Here is a 20,353-nt window from a genome sequence, read left to right on the forward strand (position 1 = left end):
AGAAGGTCGTACTATAAAGAATGACACTTTTCCACTGGATAGTCTGCTCAAATAAAAGGAGACCAAGTCATTACAGAATGTTTTTCCACTTTATTTTTTTATGAATGACAGACCTACTCAATAATTTTATTCAGTTTATTTAAATAAGGATAAGGCTACTTAAAAGACCTTTACATACAAAAATGTACATTACAAGGTTAAACTCTCTGTACTGAATTACAAAACCTGCACAAGCATTTAATAAAAGAGCACGCTTAAAAACATTTTGACCGTTTTGTAACCTCTTAAAATTACTGAAGTTCCACAGTAGTAAATAGAGGAAGCTCTTACACATGTATGATTTAAGCTACTGGCAGTTTTACTTAATGTAAGTTTTTAAAAGGTCATTGCTATTGAATGAGTCTCTAGACCAGTTTTAGAATCATCTCTCAGAAAACTAAGTCAACCAAAATATTATTTCAAATAATAATTACAATTCTGAGGAATTTTAATACTAGCAAAAATATTATGGCCTCATAGTGGTAGTTGAACCAACTTTCCAAAGTGTCTGGTAGCTGTCTAGATTAATAAAGCTATTTTGGTAAACTGTACTGCCTTTACGGCCACTGGGAAGCAATTTAGGGCCTTTGGTGCTGCAGGGGCTGGAGACTTCCAGAATTCATGTGGCAGTCTATGATCCCTCAAATGTAAGAGGAACGGGGGTTATCCTATCTTCACTCCTCAATGAATGCGTAGGGCCAGGCATTATGACCTGCAAACCTAAGCCTGATGCTTAGGGTCTGCAGAAAGGAGGATGGAGAATAGAAGCAAAGAAAGTTAAAATATGGGAAAGGAGAGTAAGAAAAAAGAAACCGAGAACAAAGAAGTAGGGGAAGAAAAGAGCAAGACCACCTGCCAGTGGCAGAAGTGGTCAAGTGCTCATAACTACACCTCAGAAGCCACTCACTGACTCGAATGCCATTCGTCTGCCTACCACCACCCCCCCCCCAAAAAAGCTGGCTCTGTTGAAACAGGAAATCGATAGTAACAATATTACAATGATCGTGAGTCAAGAGTATTCCAAAGTCGTTTGCCATTCAACTCAATTCCTTGTAAGCTTTAAAGCACACCAAAGCAACCCTTCAAAACCTAAGATTCCCGACACTTCTGCCTCAAAGTCCCATCATTCAGTAGGCTCCGTCATGTGGAGGAAGACATCTCAAGACTGTATGTAAACACCTTGAGAAGGCACAGCGCTCTGAGATGTCAGCATCAGGTAATACACAGTCCAGGGTTTCCCACTTCTCCACATTTCAAACTCAAAATAGCCCAATAATATGCTGCTATATGAGCATTGATTCTGAATGTTCATAATATAAACTTCAATTTGAAGCAACAATGTTACACAGTTCAGCTGTTATTACCAACCTACTCTGTAAGTTAAATATACAAATTAAAAATTAATTTTCTTGAGTAACTAAAAATAAGTTTCCACTGACTTAAAACTGTCAAATGGTTAACTCTCTCTTAACTAAGAGAGAATGCAGATGGGAGCAGCAGGGACAACTGAATACAAAAATCTGTCATTCTACTCTAAAATCTGCATTTTTAAAATCTCCCTTTACAGTTATGTAGAGGGTTACAGTTGTCCTTCAACAGTATTACATGCATCAGCCCCGCAGGTAACTATGTAGTTACTGATTTAGCACAACATGCAACACATCATATGTACCAATTTTGTCTCGTATGTATAGATTTATCGACTGGATAAAGGCAGAACGGCTAAAAACCGTAGGGTTAAAGTTTTAGTACCATATGTACCTGCAAGGCTGAATGAATTTTTTGTAAGGCTATTTGAGAGCTGAACTAAAATACTTGCGTTACCAAATCAAAAGAGGAACGAGACTGCTGTCAAAAGTAAAGAAAAGGCAAACCCCAATTTGAAGATCGATCACATAAGGAAAAAAGTATAAAGTATCCTCTGCACTTGGTTAGAAATACAAGGCAAAACGTGGACATGAGAACTCACGGCTCTAAGGTATACCCTACTTTCCCACTGATTCCCACCGTACAAATGGGATGGTGACACCATTCCAACAGGAACACACAACTTCAGTGGATAACTTGTGCGTGTGACAGACAGTCCTGCGGGGAGCTGTCCCCGTCACCCCAGCAGGGAGCCCGTCCAGCTGGTACTCGTCTCCCATGCTGCCACTCTGGGGTGACTTGTGGCTTCAGTATCTTCTCGTCTTCTGCCTACTCCAGATGACGCTAAGCTTCCCTCTCACCGCTATCCTTCCCGGACTCTCTGAAGTTCTAGAATTCCATCCCCCTCTTCCTACTCTCTAAACCTTCTGCCATCGGGTGCCATTTTGAACATGACCACACCTGAAGGTTTTACAGTTGGCTTCTTTTTGAAAAGCTGCAGCACCTGGGAAGGAGCAATCCCTGCGCTCAGAGTGAGATCACAGACTGCTCACGAAAACAGCAGGTAGGGCTACTACACGGCCAGGACGTCTTAAAGGGCAGACCAGCTGTGAGAACGACCAGTCGGCTCCTAACAGACCAATCCTGTCGGGACTTCAAGGGAAGGAGCAACAGCAAGCACTGATTTACCTTTTGATTTTTATGGGGAAAGGCAATGTAAGCACTTGGAGAATAGCAGTTTCATCTGTATATTCTGAATAGTTTATCGGCAGCACTACAAATATGCTTTATTGGTGAACCTTGAGGAGTGTGGCAGTATTTACTAAAATGTTGGGATAAACTGTCAAATTCTTTTGCTAGGGAAAAGAAATAAAAATGGTGAACTTCCAGAAGATTTGAGCTTAAACAAAACCTCAAATTTCCCCAAAGACTAAAACAGGCTAATGAGAATAATTCTTAAAAGTCATCAGATGCTTTATACCAGACTTGCAGCTAATAATTGACTAGGATCGCTATAAATGACAAACACTAAGCCACTTGTTGAAAAAGAAATTCCTTCTAAATCAGGGAACAGAATGCAAAAATTAAAAAAAACAAAAAAGGAGGGAGGGAAAAGGAAAGACTTTTTTCAAACCTAATTTGAAACCTCTTTGGAAAATTCCACAATAATCAGGATCTCTGTAAATACTGTCAATATATGTGAACTTGCTTGAAAAACTACAGTTACAGTTATATTTACATTTTTGGAAACTTTCCTTCATGGCCATGTAACATGCTGTATCTTCCTCTTTGCTTCTGGGGGCTTCAGGTTATTCTGAAAAGACATGAACAGAAATCAGTATATACTTGCAGAAATGTCAGAGAATAACTTCAAATGAGCACTCTAAACCACCAAAGTGTACTACTAATCTATGCACAGTAGATCACTGCTGCCATCTGGTGGGAAAAGACTTTAGGAGCTTGGGGAAAAAAAGCAAGCCCCCGGCCACCCTTTTTTCTAGCTGTGGTTCTAACGTCTGCAAATTAGAATTGCCCACGGCACTTACAAACATGCCCAGACCAGGGCCTTATCCCACAACCAATTAAGTCAGAATCCACAGGAGGTGGCAGGAATGAAGCTCTGACGTCTGTCTGGGTTTTCAGGAAGCTCCTCCAGGTAATTCTAAGGTGCATTCAGAACTGAAAAGCACTGAAGGCTCCAGACCTGCTTCCTTCCTGCCTGCCCCATCGCCTTCCTCAAATTCACAATCCAAGATCTTAACACTCATAAATTAAAAAAATAAATAAAACAAACCTCTGAAGGAGTAAAATTTTTGAGTAGAAAAATGCTTTCTAACAGACCGAAAGAAAAGATCCTCGAGGTTAAGTCTTTATTGTAATATTTGAGGTCTGGATTCTTCCTCCTACCTTTTCTCTTATTCTTCCCTCTCTTATCTGACACCCTCCTCCCACTTCCCACAGAAGTGACTGAAGTCCGTCAGTCTAGAGGCAGCCCGGTGTCAAAGGTGCATGCACTGAGGTGAGACAGACCTGAATTCCAACTGCAGCCTGGCCACTTAGTAACTCTGACACCCTGGACAACTTTATTTAAATTATCTGAGCTTCTATTTCCTCATCTGCGAGATGAGAAAAAGACCTGTGCTATGTCACAGGGTCACTGAAAGGATGAACTAACGTTAAGAAGCATGAGCTGGTCACACTCACAATAGTTTTCTTTTTTCAGGGTCTACTATTTTAGAATGTTGGAACTAGTCTGAGTCTTGATCCTTTGGACACACAATTCCAAGAGGATAATAAAGTCACCGTATACTATAGGAATACTACAGAGACTGAATGCCTGTGTCCCCTCGGAAGTCCCATTTTGAAACCTAACCCCCAAGGTGATAGTATGAAGAGGCATGGCCTTTAGGAGGTGCTTAAATAACAAGGAGGAGCTCTGATGAATGGGCCCTCATAAAAGAGACCTCAGAGAGCTTACTAGCCCCTTCCACCAGGTGAGAACACAGCGAAAAGCAGCCAGCTATGAACCAGGAAGTGGGCCCTCACCAGACACTGAATCTGTCAGCACCTTGATTCTGGACTTCCCAGCCTCTAGAACTATAAAAAATAAATGTTTGCTGTGTAAGCCACCCAATCAAAGTTGTTTTTTTGTCATACCAGCCTAAATAGACTAAGATAAGAAATAAAAGCTATAAAACTGGATATTTAAAAGTAAAATAATTTTCTGACAAGTCTAGGGAAGGATCAAATACACACACACACACACACACACACACACACACACACAATCTCAACAATTAAACCCTAAGTAAACTCTAAATATATTGCCTATCTCTACCAAATTTGCCAGTATATGAAATCCAAGCATCTAAATGGTTAACTATAACACAGTCCAACACAGTAGATTCCCCTAAACTTCCTCTACCCTCCAAGGATAGGTAAATTTGAGAAGGGGAGGTAAGTGATAAATCCTAAACACTCTACTGTGGTTTAAGATAAGTGCAAAACAGACAGACTAAAGGTCAAGCTCTAAAATGCTACTTAATAAATATGTGACCCTGGGCAAATTGCTTAACATTCTGAACTTTGCTAACAAAGGAATATTTTCCTCTTTTAGTTCCAAGATAAAGGATCTAAATGAGAAAACACTAGGAAAAGTGCCTAAGACACTCTCTTTACACATTTTAAGCAGAAAGAAATCGAGTGTACACAGACTTCAAGCTGTATTACAAAGCTGTAATCAAGACAGTATGGTACTGGCATAAGAACACACTCAGATCAATGGAACAGAACAGAGAACCCAGAAATGGACCCACAAACGTATGGCCAACTAATCTTTGACAAAGCAGGAAAGAGTATCCAATGGAATAAAGACAGTCTCTTCAGCAAGTGGTGCTGGGAGAACTGGACAGCGACATGCAGAAAAATCAACCTGGACCACTTTCTTACACCATACACAAAAATAAACTCAAAATGGATGAAAGGCCTATGCAAGAGAGGAAGCCATCAAAATCCTTGAGGAGAAAGCAGGCAAAAACCTCTTTGACCTTGGCTGCAGCAACTTCTTACTCAACTTGTCCCCAGAGGCAAGGGAAACAAAAACAAAAAGGAACTATTGGGACCTCATCAAAATAAAAAGCTTCTGCACAGTGAAGGAAACAATCAGCAAAACTAAAAGGCAACCGACAGGATGGGAGAAGACATTTGCAAACGACATATCAAACAAAGGGTTAGTATCCAAAATCTATAAAGAACTTATCAAACTCAACACCCAAAAAACAAATAATCCAGTGAAGAAATGGGCAAAAGACATGAATAGACACTTCTCCAAAGACATCCAGATGGCCAACTGACACATGAAAGAATGCTCAACAGCACTCATCATCAGGGAAATACAAATCAAAACCACAATGAGATACCACCTTACACCTGTCAGAATGGCTAACATTAACAACTCAGGCAACAACAGGTGTTGGTGAGGATGCAGAGAAAGAGGATCTCTTTTGCGCCGTTGGTGGGAATGTGAACCGGTGCAGACAGTCTGGAAAATAGTATGGAGGTTCCTCAAAATATTAAAAATAGAACTACCCTAAGGGTCAGTAATTGTACTAGAAGGAATTGATCCATGGGATATAAAAATGCTGATTTGAAGGGGCACATGCACCCCAATGTTTATAGCAGCATTATCAACAAAAGCCAAATTATGGAAAGAGTCCAAATGTCCATCAACGGATGAGTGGATAAAGAAGATGTGGTGTGTATATGCATGTATGTATGTATGTATGTATGTATGTGTGTGTGTATATACACACATATATAGATACATGTGTGTATATACACATACACGCATGTGTGTCCGTGTATATATATACATACATATATAGATACATGTGTGTATATGCACACGCACGCGCGCGCACACACACACACACACACAATGGAATATTACTCAGCAATCAAAAAGATTGCAATCTTGCCATTTGCAATGATGAGGATGGAACTAGAGGGTATTATGCTAAGCAAAATTAGAGAAAGACAGTATGACTTCACTTATATGAGGGCTTTTACATACAAAACAGATGAACATAAGGGAAGGGAAGCAAAAATAATATAAAAACAGGGAGGGGGACAAAACATAAAACTCTTAAATATGCAGAACAAACATAGGGTTACTGGAGGGGTTGTGGGAGGGGGGATGGGCTAAATGGGTAAGGGGCATAAAGGAATCTACTCCTGAAATCATTGTTGCACTATATGCTAACTAACTCAGATGTAGATTAAAAAATAAATTAAATAAATATAGAAAAAAAAAAAAAAAGAAAGAAATCGAGTAGACTTTAAAAAATGTTAACTTATCATCATGGATTTTATACTTCCAGGATTCAAACACGAGAAAGGACATGTAAAAAGTAAGATCATTTAAGAGTTCAAGATCTGCTTGTGGCACTGCTCTCCCACCTCAGCTATGAGGCAGACTGCTCGAAGATTTCATTCACATCTCCCATGAGCCCAGAAACTTCTGCACACTTACCACGGCCTCCGCTTCTTCCTTAGGAGCAGCTCGCTTTAACTTCACTGGAGTAGTTCCAACAGGGGACAAAGGTGGGGACTTTGCAGGACCCAAAGGACTTTTCCTATGCGTTAAGTCATGGTTCTGTTTAGTGTCATTATTATTGTGTTCCGTTTTATTGTTCACAGGCAAATTGGAAGACAAAATTAGGGGTGAAACACTGGAAGACGAATTTGGTAATTTTCGAAAGGCATTACTGGTAAAGCTTGCCTGAGGGGGAGGCTTGAGTCGATCATTATCTCCATTCTCTGTCTTTTTCACTTTGATGCTTGTTCTGGTTGAACTTCCATCAAACACAATGAGGGGCCTTTTCCTTAACCCATCCACAGTGCCACTCCTGCAATCACAGAGATGTATTCACGGAAAACATAATTGGAACAGCAAACCCATTCGTTCACAGGAACTCAAAGCTAAAACAATGGCCAAAAAAACATTGCTAAGACTAATCTATTTTAAGTAGGACTACTGGGAATCAAATTTTCTATGTTCACCCTAAATGAAATGGTAATATTCTAGGGCTTTGACGTTTAAAGTATTTACTGACAAGAAACGTAAGTCAGCTTTAATGTACACACAAGATACAAATATTTCGAAAACATTAGCCAACAAATTAACCCTAGGACTTAAAAATAAGATTCCTAAGTAACTAATAAAAATTTTTTTAAGTTTTAAAAAATCACCCTCTAATTGACAGAATTATCTTGACTATGTATCAATTATTACTTTAAAAAGGATAATAACCTAGAAAACTATAGCAAGACTACTACAGTAGCAGTCTACAAACGAGACAGAACATTCTGTTCTATTCATTAAAGATCTCTAAAGCCAAGGCATTTTCTAAACTGTAACTATAACATTTATAAAGTTTTAATGTTAAAATTCAGCAAGTCTTCACATTTAGCTTCTGAAAACCAAATTTCCACTCTGAATCACAAAGACAAATGATAAGAGCGTTCATTTGTCCATTATTCATGACACCTCGGGACACAACACACTTGTTCTTGGCGGGGGGGGGGGGGGGGAACAAAACCTTTTAATTAAACACGTAAGAATTTGAGCGGCCATTTATTAGGAAGAACACTTTAGTCTTACATCTCCAAGTGTGGTCCAGGGACCAGGGGCACTAAGCATCCTCTGGGGAGCCTGTTAAGAAATGCAGAATCTGGATGTGAGGGCGATCTGGCTGCGACATCTGTCACCCCATTGATCGCCAGGGTTGATTCGGCTGATCTGGCTGGCTAGGCGGGTGTCCCCTTCCTCCCTCACCGCTCCACGTGCGTCCCTCCCGAAGCTGCGCGCTCGAAGAGGACAACCTTCCCCGATAGAGGAGGACCGTTCTTCGGTCAAGGGTATACGAGTAGCTGCGCTCCCCTGCTAGAACCTCCAAACAAGCTCTCAAGAAATGCAGAATCTGAGGCTTCAACCTGTACTGATTCAGAATCTGCATTTTAACCAGATCCTAGGTGATTCGCCAAACTCACCAATTCTCAGGTCACCACTGAACATTATTTGGTAGAAGGTAAAAAATAAGCTCACTATACACCCACTGTCACCACAGAAGGGAAACAGCGCGTGAGCTTGTGAGAGTTCAACCTAAGAGCCCAGAGGCCCACTCCAGCTTGGGCACCGTGCTGTAGATCTGGTCCCTGCTCTGTGTGGTCTGGAGGACGTCACAGGAGCTCAGTCCGTCCACAAAAAAATTAATAAACAATTCAACAATACCTGATTGTCTCTTAGATGCTTCCAGCTTTAATGTTTTGATTCTAAAGTCAAATTGTGGTTTTTTTGTTTTGTTTTTTTAAAAGAGCCGAAGATGTCTTCCAAAAGGATACTGAGGGGTTAAAGGGATTTTTATACGAAGTATAACAGTATTGAAAGCTTTGCTTAGAACAGTGTGCCTGAATGTGCAGAGCAAGAAGAAAATACTTTCTTATTAAGAATCAACAGAAGTAAATTGAAAATATATTTGGCCTAACTCAAAGATTTACAAAAGCTAACTCTAATAAGTAGCCTATCCCAGTATATAACCATCAAGCTAAAAGGATCCTCAATCTGAACTGAATGTGTTCCTGATCAAAAGAGTGACTGTATTTTCCAAAAGACTAAGAGCATACGTGTTACATTCTTTAATGGTTTCCACACTTGGGGGAATAATCTCCTGGTCAATCATGAGCTTTTCTTCATAACTACAAATTAAAGCCTCTATTCAACTCACCACTAGCATTTTCCCTCGCTCCCACCCTTCACTGCATCTTTTTCCACAATCACTGGTGTACTGCCTATAGACACTACCTTACAAACAGAAACCTCCAAAAATAAGTTCAGTAGTTAATCAATAGCACCCACGTGGGATACAACAGACACAGGAAGAGAAATACACTCAGGGATGTTAGGACACCTTGTCCTCATTAAGCTATCACTGTTAAAGAAAAGTAGCCTTCTTTTAAAAAGGAAATTTATTTGCTGTGGTTTTATCAAGTATTTTCTGAAATTTAAAAACTGTAAATAGTGCCCCCGAAGCTACATGACAGTTCCTTCATTCCTGCATCATTCAAAGACCTTAACGTCTTAACTTGACTCTACCTTTTCTCCCATTTCAGCAAATCTTGTTGGCTCTACCTCCAAAATAAATCCAGACTCTGACCACGTCTTACCAAATTCACTACCTGAAAGTCACCACCATCTACTGCCTGGATCACAGTACAGTCTCCTGTTTGACTTCCCTATCTCCCTCCCCCCACCTTAAGTTACAGCCAGGGTGATGCTGTTGAAATGTACATCATATGGTGTCATCATTCTGCTCAGAATCTTCCAATGGGTCCTCATCTCAGAGCAAAGCCAAAGTTCTTACGACGACTTACACAGCTTTATGGGATCTAGCCAACAATTTCTGCTACTCCCCTCCAATAAACCTCTTTTCTCTACTCTCCCTCAGATTCTCTCCACACCAGCCTTGATAGCCTCTTTATTGTTCTTGGTCTATGATGGGCACACTCCTGACTCTTGTATTCTGTCTGGAATGCTAGCTTGCTCTCTAACTTGTAGGTTTCTCTGCTGAAATGTCTTTTCTCAGTGAGGTTGTTCTTGGCCACTTTACCTAAAATGGTAATCTCTCTCCCTGTTGTCCTTTTCTCCTTAGCATTTATCACTACGTAACATACTGTATATTTTATTTCACTTTCTAAATTCTGTTTCTCCCAATTAAAATACGAGCAGGGAATTCTGTCAGTTTTATTTGTGCTATAAGCACAGTGCCTGGTGCTCAATAAATAGTTGTTGAGCAAATGAATTTTTCTTACCTAAGTTTACCTGGAGAAAAAGAAGAAACACAACACTGTTAAGTCACATAAACCAGAACCACTGAAAAGTACCTTTTAGTCTCATTTTTCGTCTCATGTTGCTCTCTTTTCTTTTCCATCATTTTCCCCCATCTATTCTTTGGCAAATCTCTCTGAGGCAACGGTATTGCATGCTGAACATAAAGATCAGTAAGATTGTCTTTGTTTATTCTTACATCATTTTCAACAGCTATGTTCTTCTGTGGAGAAGGAAACAAAAGTAATTTCAAAATAACATCCTTTGTTTTAATTACTACCTACATAACACGGTAGAACGTTTCTGTTTAAACAAATTTTATAATAAAATTTAGCAATTATATAATTTATAGTTTATTTATAATCATACAATGTATCATATAATAATCTTATTTATAATTTATAACCATAAAAATCAATATAATATACTCATAATTTAAATTTCCAATTATTTTATATTTAATGTAATTACAAAATTTGTTATTTAAGTCAGAGATTGTTATCTAAGTCTTACACGGACTTACAGGTACTTCAAGTACACCGCAGTCCTATACAGTTCTCTAAGAAGTACTATTACTAAGAGATTCAGCTCTGCAAACATCAGGTTCAGCTGCATCTTAAAGACAATGGCCACACGTTCAGTGTGACAAGGACTGCAGCTCACATCTAGTCAGCCAGCATACCAGGCACGAAGACCATTTCCAGCAGCATCATCTTTTTTTTTTTTTTCAACATTTATTTATTTTTGAGACAGAGAGAGACAGAGCATGAACAGGGGAGGGGCAGAGAGAGAGGGAGACACAGAATCTGAAACAGGCTGCAGGCTCTGAGCGGTCAGCACAGAGCCCGATGCGGGGCTTGAACTCACGGGCCGTGAGGTCATGACCTGAGCCGAAGTCGGACGCCCAACACACCAAGCCACCCAGGCGCCCCCCAGCAGCATCATCTTAATCTAGGACGTAAACTGAAAATAGGAGACTGCCTGGGGAAAACAGACAAAAGAATTCCAACAGTGATGACAATTTACTACCTGCTGTCAAAGGTCACCCAGAGTGTTACCATTACGATCAAAGTGTGGGCTGTATATTGTTTCCCATGTCTCCCTAATAATGCTTAAGTTGAAGTTAACCACCAAGATTTCAGATGGCCCTACAGTTGGAAACTGCAGTCCCTTACTGATGACCATCATAACAGTGCATCATTACAACCTCCCTTTTACGTTTTCATCAGTCCTTTCTTTATTTTTATTACTTAAAATTTTTTTTCATGTTTATTTATTTGAGAGAGAGAGAGAGAGAGAGAGAGAGAGAGAGAGAGAGGCCCTACTTACTGAGCCACTCAGGTGCCCATCACCAGTCCTTTCGATTAGCTTCCAGTCACTGTCCATCAACCTTGCATCAACCTTGTCAATATTACCTCATTCTCCCTCATTTTCCAATTTGCTCTCAACATCACGGAAAACATATAGCATAAAGAGAAGGAGTAGCTATGGATAGAGTTTGGATTTAGGAAGGAAAACGAAGATGGTAATGAGATCATGGACTCCTCAACTGCAATTCAGAAAAGCTTGGAAACATATGTGCTCAGCTTAACTGGCAAAACAAGCCCAATCTTTGTGCTCTGATAAACTTATCCCACTTACTGTTTCCTTCCAAATTTAAAAGCACAAGTAGTACTTTTCTCTCTTATGCTTGACCACCCTTTGTTATCAATTTTCACCCTCTATACACTTAGAGATACGGAAAAACCCTGGAGGGTCTCTTGGATAACATTCCTAGGGAATTCATAGGCACGTTAGTTTGGGACGCACTGCTCCAGGGTGGTGATTCTCAAACTGTGGTCCCTGGACAAGCAGCAAGAACTTGTTAAAAATGCCAATATTCAGGCCACACCCCGGACCTACTCAATCAGACACCCTGGGGATGGAGCCCAGCAAACCCTAGAGTGATTCTGATGTACCTAAAAAGTTTGAGAACTGCAGGTGAAAGGTAATTGATATCAATACATCTGCAGGGCACTTGAGGAAGTTAGAGAAAGAGTACTGAGGAGAAAACACAAGGAAAACTACAAAACAAGCTACTTGAAACCACAAGGAAACTTTCAGTAATTCTCCACCACTTTAAACCAAACTCATCACTTCTTTTGTCTTATCTTTTGTTGACTATCAGAGGCCACATTAGCTCGAAAAGAGGATATGCTACATTGAGAGCCAGGAGTCCTGGTTTCTCCTCCTGGCTGCACCACTTACCGGTGGTGCGACCTCAAATATGTCACTTCACCTCTCCGAGACTCAGTTTCATCTTTAAACGAGGTGACACTATGAAAAAAGGGCGATTTCTCCGATGCTTTCCAGCCCTGACAGTCTCTGATTACTACCCTTCATTGCTACTACGATTCTTCCCCAGGCCCTTGCTCACATCCAGGCCGCGGGGGTCGCCTAGGACTTCTGTGTCGGAGCCATCAAAGACCCCAAAAAAGAGAAGTCCTAATTCCCAGGAATCCCTGATAGTCTAAGGACGTCTCTTTCCCGGATAGGGGCGTGGGGAGACCTGGTCGGTCCGTGTGGAGTGGACGCTGACACAAACCAGGCGGGACAAGCGACGGCGGCGGGTGTGTCCGCTGCCACTCAGGATTACTTGGGGCCGGCTCAAGTCCGAACCTCTCTCCCAAACAGGCCCACCCGCCTCGGCGCGCCCGACCTGCTCCAGGGTGAGGAGAAGGAACTCCTGGGACAGCAGCTCCGGGTGCAGCAGCAGCTCCGAATCAGTGCAACTGCGACCGCCCACATCCCCCGCCATCGTCGTCGCCAGGAGACCCCGGCCGGCTACCCACAAGGCTCCGCGAAGGAAGCGTCCCGGAAGTGATGTAACGGGCGGGGCCTCGTTTGACGTCACTCTTAGTGCGCCAGGCGTCCGCTCCGCTTTTCGCGGCCGGCAGGGGTGCTGGGAGAGATCTTGCGGAGGGGACACTCCTGGGGGCGGTAGGAGCGAAAGGGACGTCCGCAGAGGAGACGACTGGCGTTTGACGCCTTGCAAGAAGAGAGGGGAAAACCAAGTTCCCAGAGAGGGTCACGATTGGTCGCGCTTCTTGTGACGTCCAATGGCAGAGGCCAAAGGGATTCCGAGGGCAGTCTCGCGGGAAAGAGGCGAGGCAGCCTGACGTCCGTTACCCAAAGTATAGCTCTGGTCGCCTCTGAAATTGTCTTAGTTTTTCTTTTTGACCTCTTTGTCCCCTAATCCTCTTCCAATATGATGTAAGGCCAGGGACTTTAATTCCTTGTAACCCCATGGCCTCCCACATAGTAGGCGCTCAAGTATTCACCGAAATAATAATACTCCGAGCTGACCTCGCATATGAAAATAAGGAAACCGCAGGTGACAGACAACAGCTAAACATTTGTTAGACATTTACGATGTGCCAGGTACTGGATTTTATATGGATAATCTTGCTCCTCAGAACAGCACGATGAGGTGTATATTACTAGAATGCTTATTTTCCAGGTGAGGAAACAGGGTAATTTGCTCAAGATCAGAGATTGAGGAAGTAGCAACACTGACAAGTACATTTTCTCTGCACTAATTTCTCTACACTTATGTATATTATTATACATTTGCTCTGCACAAATGACAAGTACATTTTCTCTGTACTTGTAACTACAATGAAGGAACAGTTTTAGTTTAAATAGATTGTTGCAGGTTCAAATATGATCTAAACCTTGATAATTCAAGAAGTCTTTTCTACTTCTTTCATCTTTTGTGGAAGAGATACATGTTCCAAAACATTAGGCACATCTAACACTTAAACTTGCAGGCATGTTGTAAATGCTTATTCTAAATACTCTATGATGTATCATTTTATTGGAAATTATTGCAGTATAAAATGTGACCAAATCTGAGGATGTTAAAAGATAAACCTTGAAAAAGTTGGGAAATAAATGAGGTGCCAGCTTAAAAAGATAAGGTAAAGCTGAGAGCTGTTTTGCAATTTTTCTTAATCATTTATGTATATGATACTTCCGTCTAGAAATTGAATTTCAGAGCTGGGCAGAAACTTAAACGTTAGCCCAGTCCTTTCATATTAGTGATGAGGAAGCTGATCTAAATGAAAGACATTTAAGATGACTTGCCCAAAATAGAACAGAGTTTAGACCCGAGTTGAGGCAGGCATTTGGATGTTCTAATTTGGAGTTAAGTGCATTAACTTCATGGTATTAGGATCATGGTATTTTATAACCAAAATCTGAATACATTTCTTTTTTTTAAAATATTTTGTAAAAACTATTTTAGAGACAGAGAGAGCGCGTGAGCAGGGGACGGGCTGAGAGAGAGGGAGACACAGAATCCAAAGCAGGCTCCAGGCTCTGGGCTGTCAGCACAGAGCCCGACACGGGGCTCGAACCCACGAACTGTGAGATCATGACCTAAGCCAAAGTCGGAGGCTCAACCGACTAAGCCACCCAGGCACCCCTACGTTTCCCTAACAATAGTGAAATTAGTGTGACTGGTATCCCCATTTCCTTCACCGGAAAGCACATTGTTTTAATGGCAAAAGCAGTTGTCTTGGAAGGAACCTGGCCTTGAAAACTAGAACTTAGTTCAGATTTTGTTCTGCTGCAAAACGAGACGTTGGGTGAGTTACTCAAGTCTCTCAGCCTCAGTCTTATCAGAAACAAACGCTGTGCTAACATCTGTGAAGAATTATCAAAGGAGTACAGATTATATAACACACTTGGCACAGAGCAGGGTACTCATTAACTGGTAGCTGGTTTTTAGAAAGTATTCGACCGTAATTATGGGGCAGTCTAGCAAATTGGACCAAGGGAAGGCTTTGGAGTGGCTCAGACTTGGGTTCTAGCCTGGCTTCAGCACTCACCTAGGACAGATATTCCATGTCTTTCCACTGCAGTGTCCTCACCTGTAAAATGGAAATTTTAAGGCCACCCCACATTGTGCTGAGATTGGAGCTAGAGTCTGTAAAGTGCCTCCTCTGTAGCCACTACCTGGAGATTTGTTGTAGCCTATTGACTGTCAGCGAAGGAGGCATGTGGCATGATGGTGGTGTAGGTGGGGAAAAAATTGAGTTTAAGAGTCTGAAAATGTGATTATAGGTTCTTGCTGGGCTCTTTCTCCCTGTGGTTTGCTGAACCAATCACCTAACCCAAAGCCTCAAGCTTTTAATCAGCAAAAATGTTTTGCAGGAGGTAAGATCTGTTCTTTTCTCTCCCTCTCTGTTTTTCCTAATTTCCCAGAAGTACTTCTCTGCTTTAAAAATAATCCGTTAAGATAATTCCAGTTGCCTCGGAATCAAAAATCTCTAGAGGGGGTGTCCCCTGGGGCAGAAATAAAACCATCGAGATTCAGAGTGGAGGAAGTAGAATGAGATTCTAACACTCCCCAAAGGAAGGAGAGACTATTTGGTAAAGCCTGCCACACTCCATCCTGGGCAGAGCCTGGGAGAGTGGAGCCTTGGAGAATTTGTGGTCAGGTGACTGTGCTTTAATCCGAGTCTCTGATGTAGGAAGTTGGGGTAGGGGAGAATTAGCATTTCTGACAAGTTCTGATGTGATGTTTCCAATATGTCCAGGCTGAAGAGCCACCTCACAGAGATTTCTGCCTCATCCCAGAACAAGAAAACCCAGACATTCCCTGACCCTCAAGCCAGGCCTGTCAATACGGAAGCCATAAAACTGAAAACCAAATATCCCAGTGGACAAAGAACATCTCCAAGTCCCCGTGATGCTAGGACCTGACATCTCTTGCTTCCCCTGTTGGCACTTCAGAAATTCCCCAACCTGATTAACACAGCCCTGGGAAAGGGAGAGGGCCTCAGTTGATAAGATTATTGTCACTGCAGCTGAGTGAGGGCTTGAGAAAGAAAGAAAGCTCAGTTACAGAAAAACTTCTATTTGTTACCTATTTGAGTTTGTAGACTGAAGTTCATTCCTGCTATGCTGTTACCTGTGAGTGTGAACTAGTAGCCACTAGTTTTTAAGTTCAGTAATATAAGAATTTTCCCTTTACTCAAAGATCATAGGGTTTTATTCTTTAACATTTTTACTTGGTGCCTATAGTTGACAAGAACAAACTGAGGGAAATCAACAAACACTTCCCTGCCTGGCATCATCACCTCACTGGGTTATGAGTTCTTCTGGGACAAGGTCCATACATTTCCTTTGAATCTCTTACCTGGTTATTAGCACACACGATGCCTGCACTTAGTAGGTACTCAGTAAATGTTGAATGAATGGGTCATGAACAAAATATGGACTGAAAACTTTGGGTGTTGATTCTTCTTGTTGGTAGTGTAATATTTAAGATACTTATGTTCCAGGGGCACCTGGGTGGCTCAGTTGGTTGAGCGTCCAACTTCAGCCCAGGTCATGATCTCCCGGCTTGTGAGTTCAAGCTCCACATCGGACTCCCTGCTGTCAGCGCAGAGCCTGCTTCAGATCCTTTGTCCCTCTCTCTCTGTCCCTCCCACGCTTGCACTGTTTCAAAAATAAAACATTAAAAAAGAAATAAGATACTTATGTTCCAAATATTTTAGTTGTCAAAAATATATTTGAGCACAAATAAAATTAAGGAGCTTCAAAGTGAATGTAACAATTTAAAGAATACTTCACATTTTGACCTGTGTTTTTGTAGGTATTTAAAACCCCGGTTTTGCTTTGAATTTCAAATAACTACCTTCAGTACCACAAGAATAATGACTATAGTTTTATTGTCACTTCTATTCCTTTTATGATCAGATCATAATTAAGATGCGTTTGCATACTTAAACTACTCATCTCATAGGTCACCTCTTCATGAGCTCCTTGAAACAGTGTTTCATTTTTGGGTTCTCTCCTGTCACCCAACTTCTAGAACACATTATTTTTTTGCGTTAGGGGCTGTTTAGATGGGTATTTCTTCCACATGTTCTACTAACTCAGGGTTTCTCAAAATTGAGAGAGTATTAGAGTGACCTGGAGAGCTTATGAAAAACAGTTTGCTGGGCCCTGTCCTGCAGTTTCTGATTTAGGAATTTTGGAGTAGGGACCCAAGAATTTGCATTTGCAGGTTTGGAGATGATGTGGGTACCGTTGAGTATCGACCATACTTTATAAACCATCGCACTAAATTAAGCTGCTTGAGGGTGGGGGCTGTGCCTTTTTCATTCCAGGATCCCCTGCAGCTTCTACCATAGTACCTGGCACATAGGAGTTGCTCAAGAAATAGCTGACTTGAACAATAGTTCAAAAAGTTTGTTGTACTGAATCTAGATTATAGGTATATGAATGTATGTGCATGTATCCTTAAATGAGCTGATACATAGTATAGTGAGCTCTGTCTGCTAAAATTAAAAAAAAAATCATTATTGTAACCTTTCTTTGCTTAACTTCATCTTCTAAAATGATACCCAAACATTCGAGAGGTGTACGCAGCAAGTCTGCTTATAAATGAGAGCGACAGAATCTTTGCAGTAAGAGCCTCTTTTAAAAATAACGTAATTTATTAATATTGAGCATCAGGAATTAAAAAAAACTTTTTTTAATGTTTATTTTTAAGAGAGAGAGAGAGAGAGAGAGAGACAGAGCATGAGCGGAGGAGGGGCAGAGACGGAGGGAGACACAGAATCCGAAGCAGGCTCCAGGCTCTGAGCGGTCAGCACAGAGCCTGAGGCAGGTCTTGAACCCAGCCCTGAGCATCAGGGATTTTCAAAATTGGTTGAGTGCTTCCCACATGCAGACAGACACAGCAAGAACATGGTAGCCACATTAGTTGCCCTCAGGAGCTTATAGCCAGTGAGGAAGTAAGGAACCGAGAGGAAGTGTGAGGAGGTGTAATAGGGGATATTAAATTTGGGGAGTAGCTGGGAACTATGAAAGGAGTCAGTTGTATCTATTCAACTCTTAATCGTCATTAATCTGTTAGAATTCATCTTTTGTATATTCTATGAAATACGCCTAACGTGTTTGGTATGGGCCCTAGGGATATTTACTAAATATTAATAAATGAGGTTAATAATTCCTTTGCAAAACTTACGACTTTGATATTTCTTCTTCAGTGTAACCAATCAAAGCAACATGAGGAATTTAGAATTAGTCTGATGCAGATACTTGCATACTTATGAAACAGCTATTTATATCCAGGTATCTGTCATATGTGAAACGGACTTTTCAGAAAGTTCCAGAGCAAATGTTATTAGATGGAATAATGTGCGCATGTGGAGCTTGCCATTTTAAGAATCCTATGGTAAACCTTTCATAAAGGAAATAATTATTTCAGAATTGCCCTTTTCCCCTCTTTTTTGTTAATACACGTTTTCACTTCTACATCGAGGCAGAACATAGGGGTTCCATAAACTGCTCAATCAATAGAATTTAATTTTATATATACGAACGTTCACTATGTTGTTGAATTTTGGGTTCTTAGGCCCGCTCTACTCTTACTACCATGGAATTTGGGACAAATCATTCCGTTTTCTTCGCCTCAGGCAACTCATCTATAAAATGGAGACATTAACAGTGCCCACTTTATAAGGATATGGCAAGGCTTAAATGAGATCATTGCTGTTAGGCCAGTATCTGGCAGTCAGGAGATATCCCCTCTGCAGCTAGTTTTGTGCAGCTCTCTGTACTATGGTAGATTAAAATGGAGAAGCACAAATTCTAGGCCCAGCTGGGTCAGTGATGAGCTGACGACCACTCACATTTTCTTCGTGGGCCTGGGCAAAATGAGACTGGGCTGCATTTGCTCTGATGCCTTCCTGCTCCTGGGTTCCCCTGGCTGCTGGCCTCCTTAGACTTGAATCCGTCCCTTCACTACCGCTTGCCCTTGAAGTGCACTTGCTGGCCACAGCTCTACACTTCTGGGGAACCCGTTCCCCATCTGGACATGGGTACCACTGAGCAGAACAAGCACTGTTTGGGGTTGGGGCATGTGTGTGGCCATGAAGTCACAAGGGAAAGGTGAAGGACAGGTCGCAGAACATTGCTTCTTGATGGTTCCTTATTTCCTTCATTTAACTTTATTGCGAGGTCATTTGTTCCCCTTTGAAAAAGAAGAATCCAGTATTTGCCTCCCGGTTCAGGACAACATCTTTGTTTTACAATCCCTGGGAGGCCAGAAGAAAGCTGAGGCCACAGGTCACTGGTGGGTTCTAAAGTCAGGGAAAATCACTGAGAAAATGTGCCTTTTATATGCTAATAATTGAACGCTGACAAATCTGGAGGGAGCTTCCTTATTCATCTTAAAATTGGATTGTATATGTTGAAAAGACAGGTTCATGGATTCATGGTACCGCAGGATACTTCATTGTGGCTGGAAGAGCTGATGGACTTTGCTAAAAAGATTGGGTAAAATAGACCCAGGACTCCCTTTTAAAATAAATACCTCATGCAAATATACTGCATGAGGGATATACTAGGGATTCCTTTTCTGCCCCAGGGGCCCTGTATTAGCTGTGGGCTCGGGGTGGGCAGCGCAGGCCCAACGGGACATTTCAGCCCCACAGGGAACACCACCAGCCAGTCAACTCAAGCCCAACTTTATCAGATGATAGCGTGGTCAGGCCTTTCCTAGGACTCCTTGATTGATTGCTTCATTCATTCATTCAGCAGGATTTCCCGAGAGCCTACAGTCCGCCCAGCGCCCAGCGCCGTGTCGGTGTCCGACATTGAGCGGTGAGCAAATCAGGCAAGGCCTGGGTTTTCCTGAAGCTCTGCGTGCCGGTGGGGGAGGAGAAAATACATTAACAACAGTCCCGGGCCAGCATTTGTGGAGCACCCGCTCTGTGCCAGGCAGTGTTCTAAGCGCTTTACACGAATTAACTCCTCTGACCCTGCGCACCACCCCGAGGCAGGAGCCGTTGTGATCCCGGCAGGTTGGAAGAAACTGAGGCCCAGGGGGGCAGTCCCACGTGGGCGTCGCGCGCCGAGCCGGGTCGCTCCAGGCCCGGGGGCGGATGGGCGACGGGGGCCGCAGACCGGGCTGGACGGCGCGGGGACGGCCGCGCTCCCGCCCTCTGCCGGCGCCGGGCGGCCGCCCCACGTGACGGGAAGCGGCGGCGGCGGCGGGGCCGG

General features: G+C 42.1%; 1 protein-coding gene and 1 long non-coding RNA gene across 3 annotated transcripts; one reads left to right on the forward strand and one right to left on the reverse strand.

Annotated features, from left to right (window-relative positions):
* Nucleotides 1-75: 75 nt before the first annotated feature.
* Nucleotides 76-13,176, reverse strand: CA3H2orf49 (chromosome A3 C2orf49 homolog). Its single transcript, XM_049651248.1, has 4 exons — nt 12,990-13,176; nt 10,348-10,514; nt 6,938-7,313; nt 76-3,220 (listed from the first exon to the last, which is right to left on the reverse strand). The coding sequence occupies exons 1-4, from the start codon at nt 13,086-13,088 to the stop codon at nt 3,164-3,166; spliced, it is 699 nt and encodes a 232-aa protein (XP_049507205.1). The 5' UTR covers nt 13,089-13,176; the 3' UTR covers nt 76-3,163.
* A 35-nt stretch (nt 13,177-13,211) lies between these two features.
* On the forward strand, nt 13,212-18,438 carry LOC125936888 (uncharacterized). 2 transcript variants are annotated; one of them, XR_007462163.1, is made up of 3 exons: nt 13,212-13,711; nt 15,398-15,490; nt 16,621-18,438. It is a non-coding gene; the product is annotated as an uncharacterized LOC125936888 (long non-coding RNA). The 2 variants fall into 2 exon arrangements; XR_007462164.1 differs by lacking the exon at nt 16,621-18,438 and adding an exon at nt 15,874-16,614.
* Nucleotides 18,439-20,353: the final 1,915 nt, after the last annotated feature.

This window comes from Panthera uncia, assembly GCF_023721935.1.
Source record: "Panthera uncia isolate 11264 chromosome A3 unlocalized genomic scaffold, Puncia_PCG_1.0 HiC_scaffold_11, whole genome shotgun sequence".
Taxonomy (NCBI): Eukaryota; Metazoa; Chordata; class Mammalia; order Carnivora; family Felidae; genus Panthera; species Panthera uncia.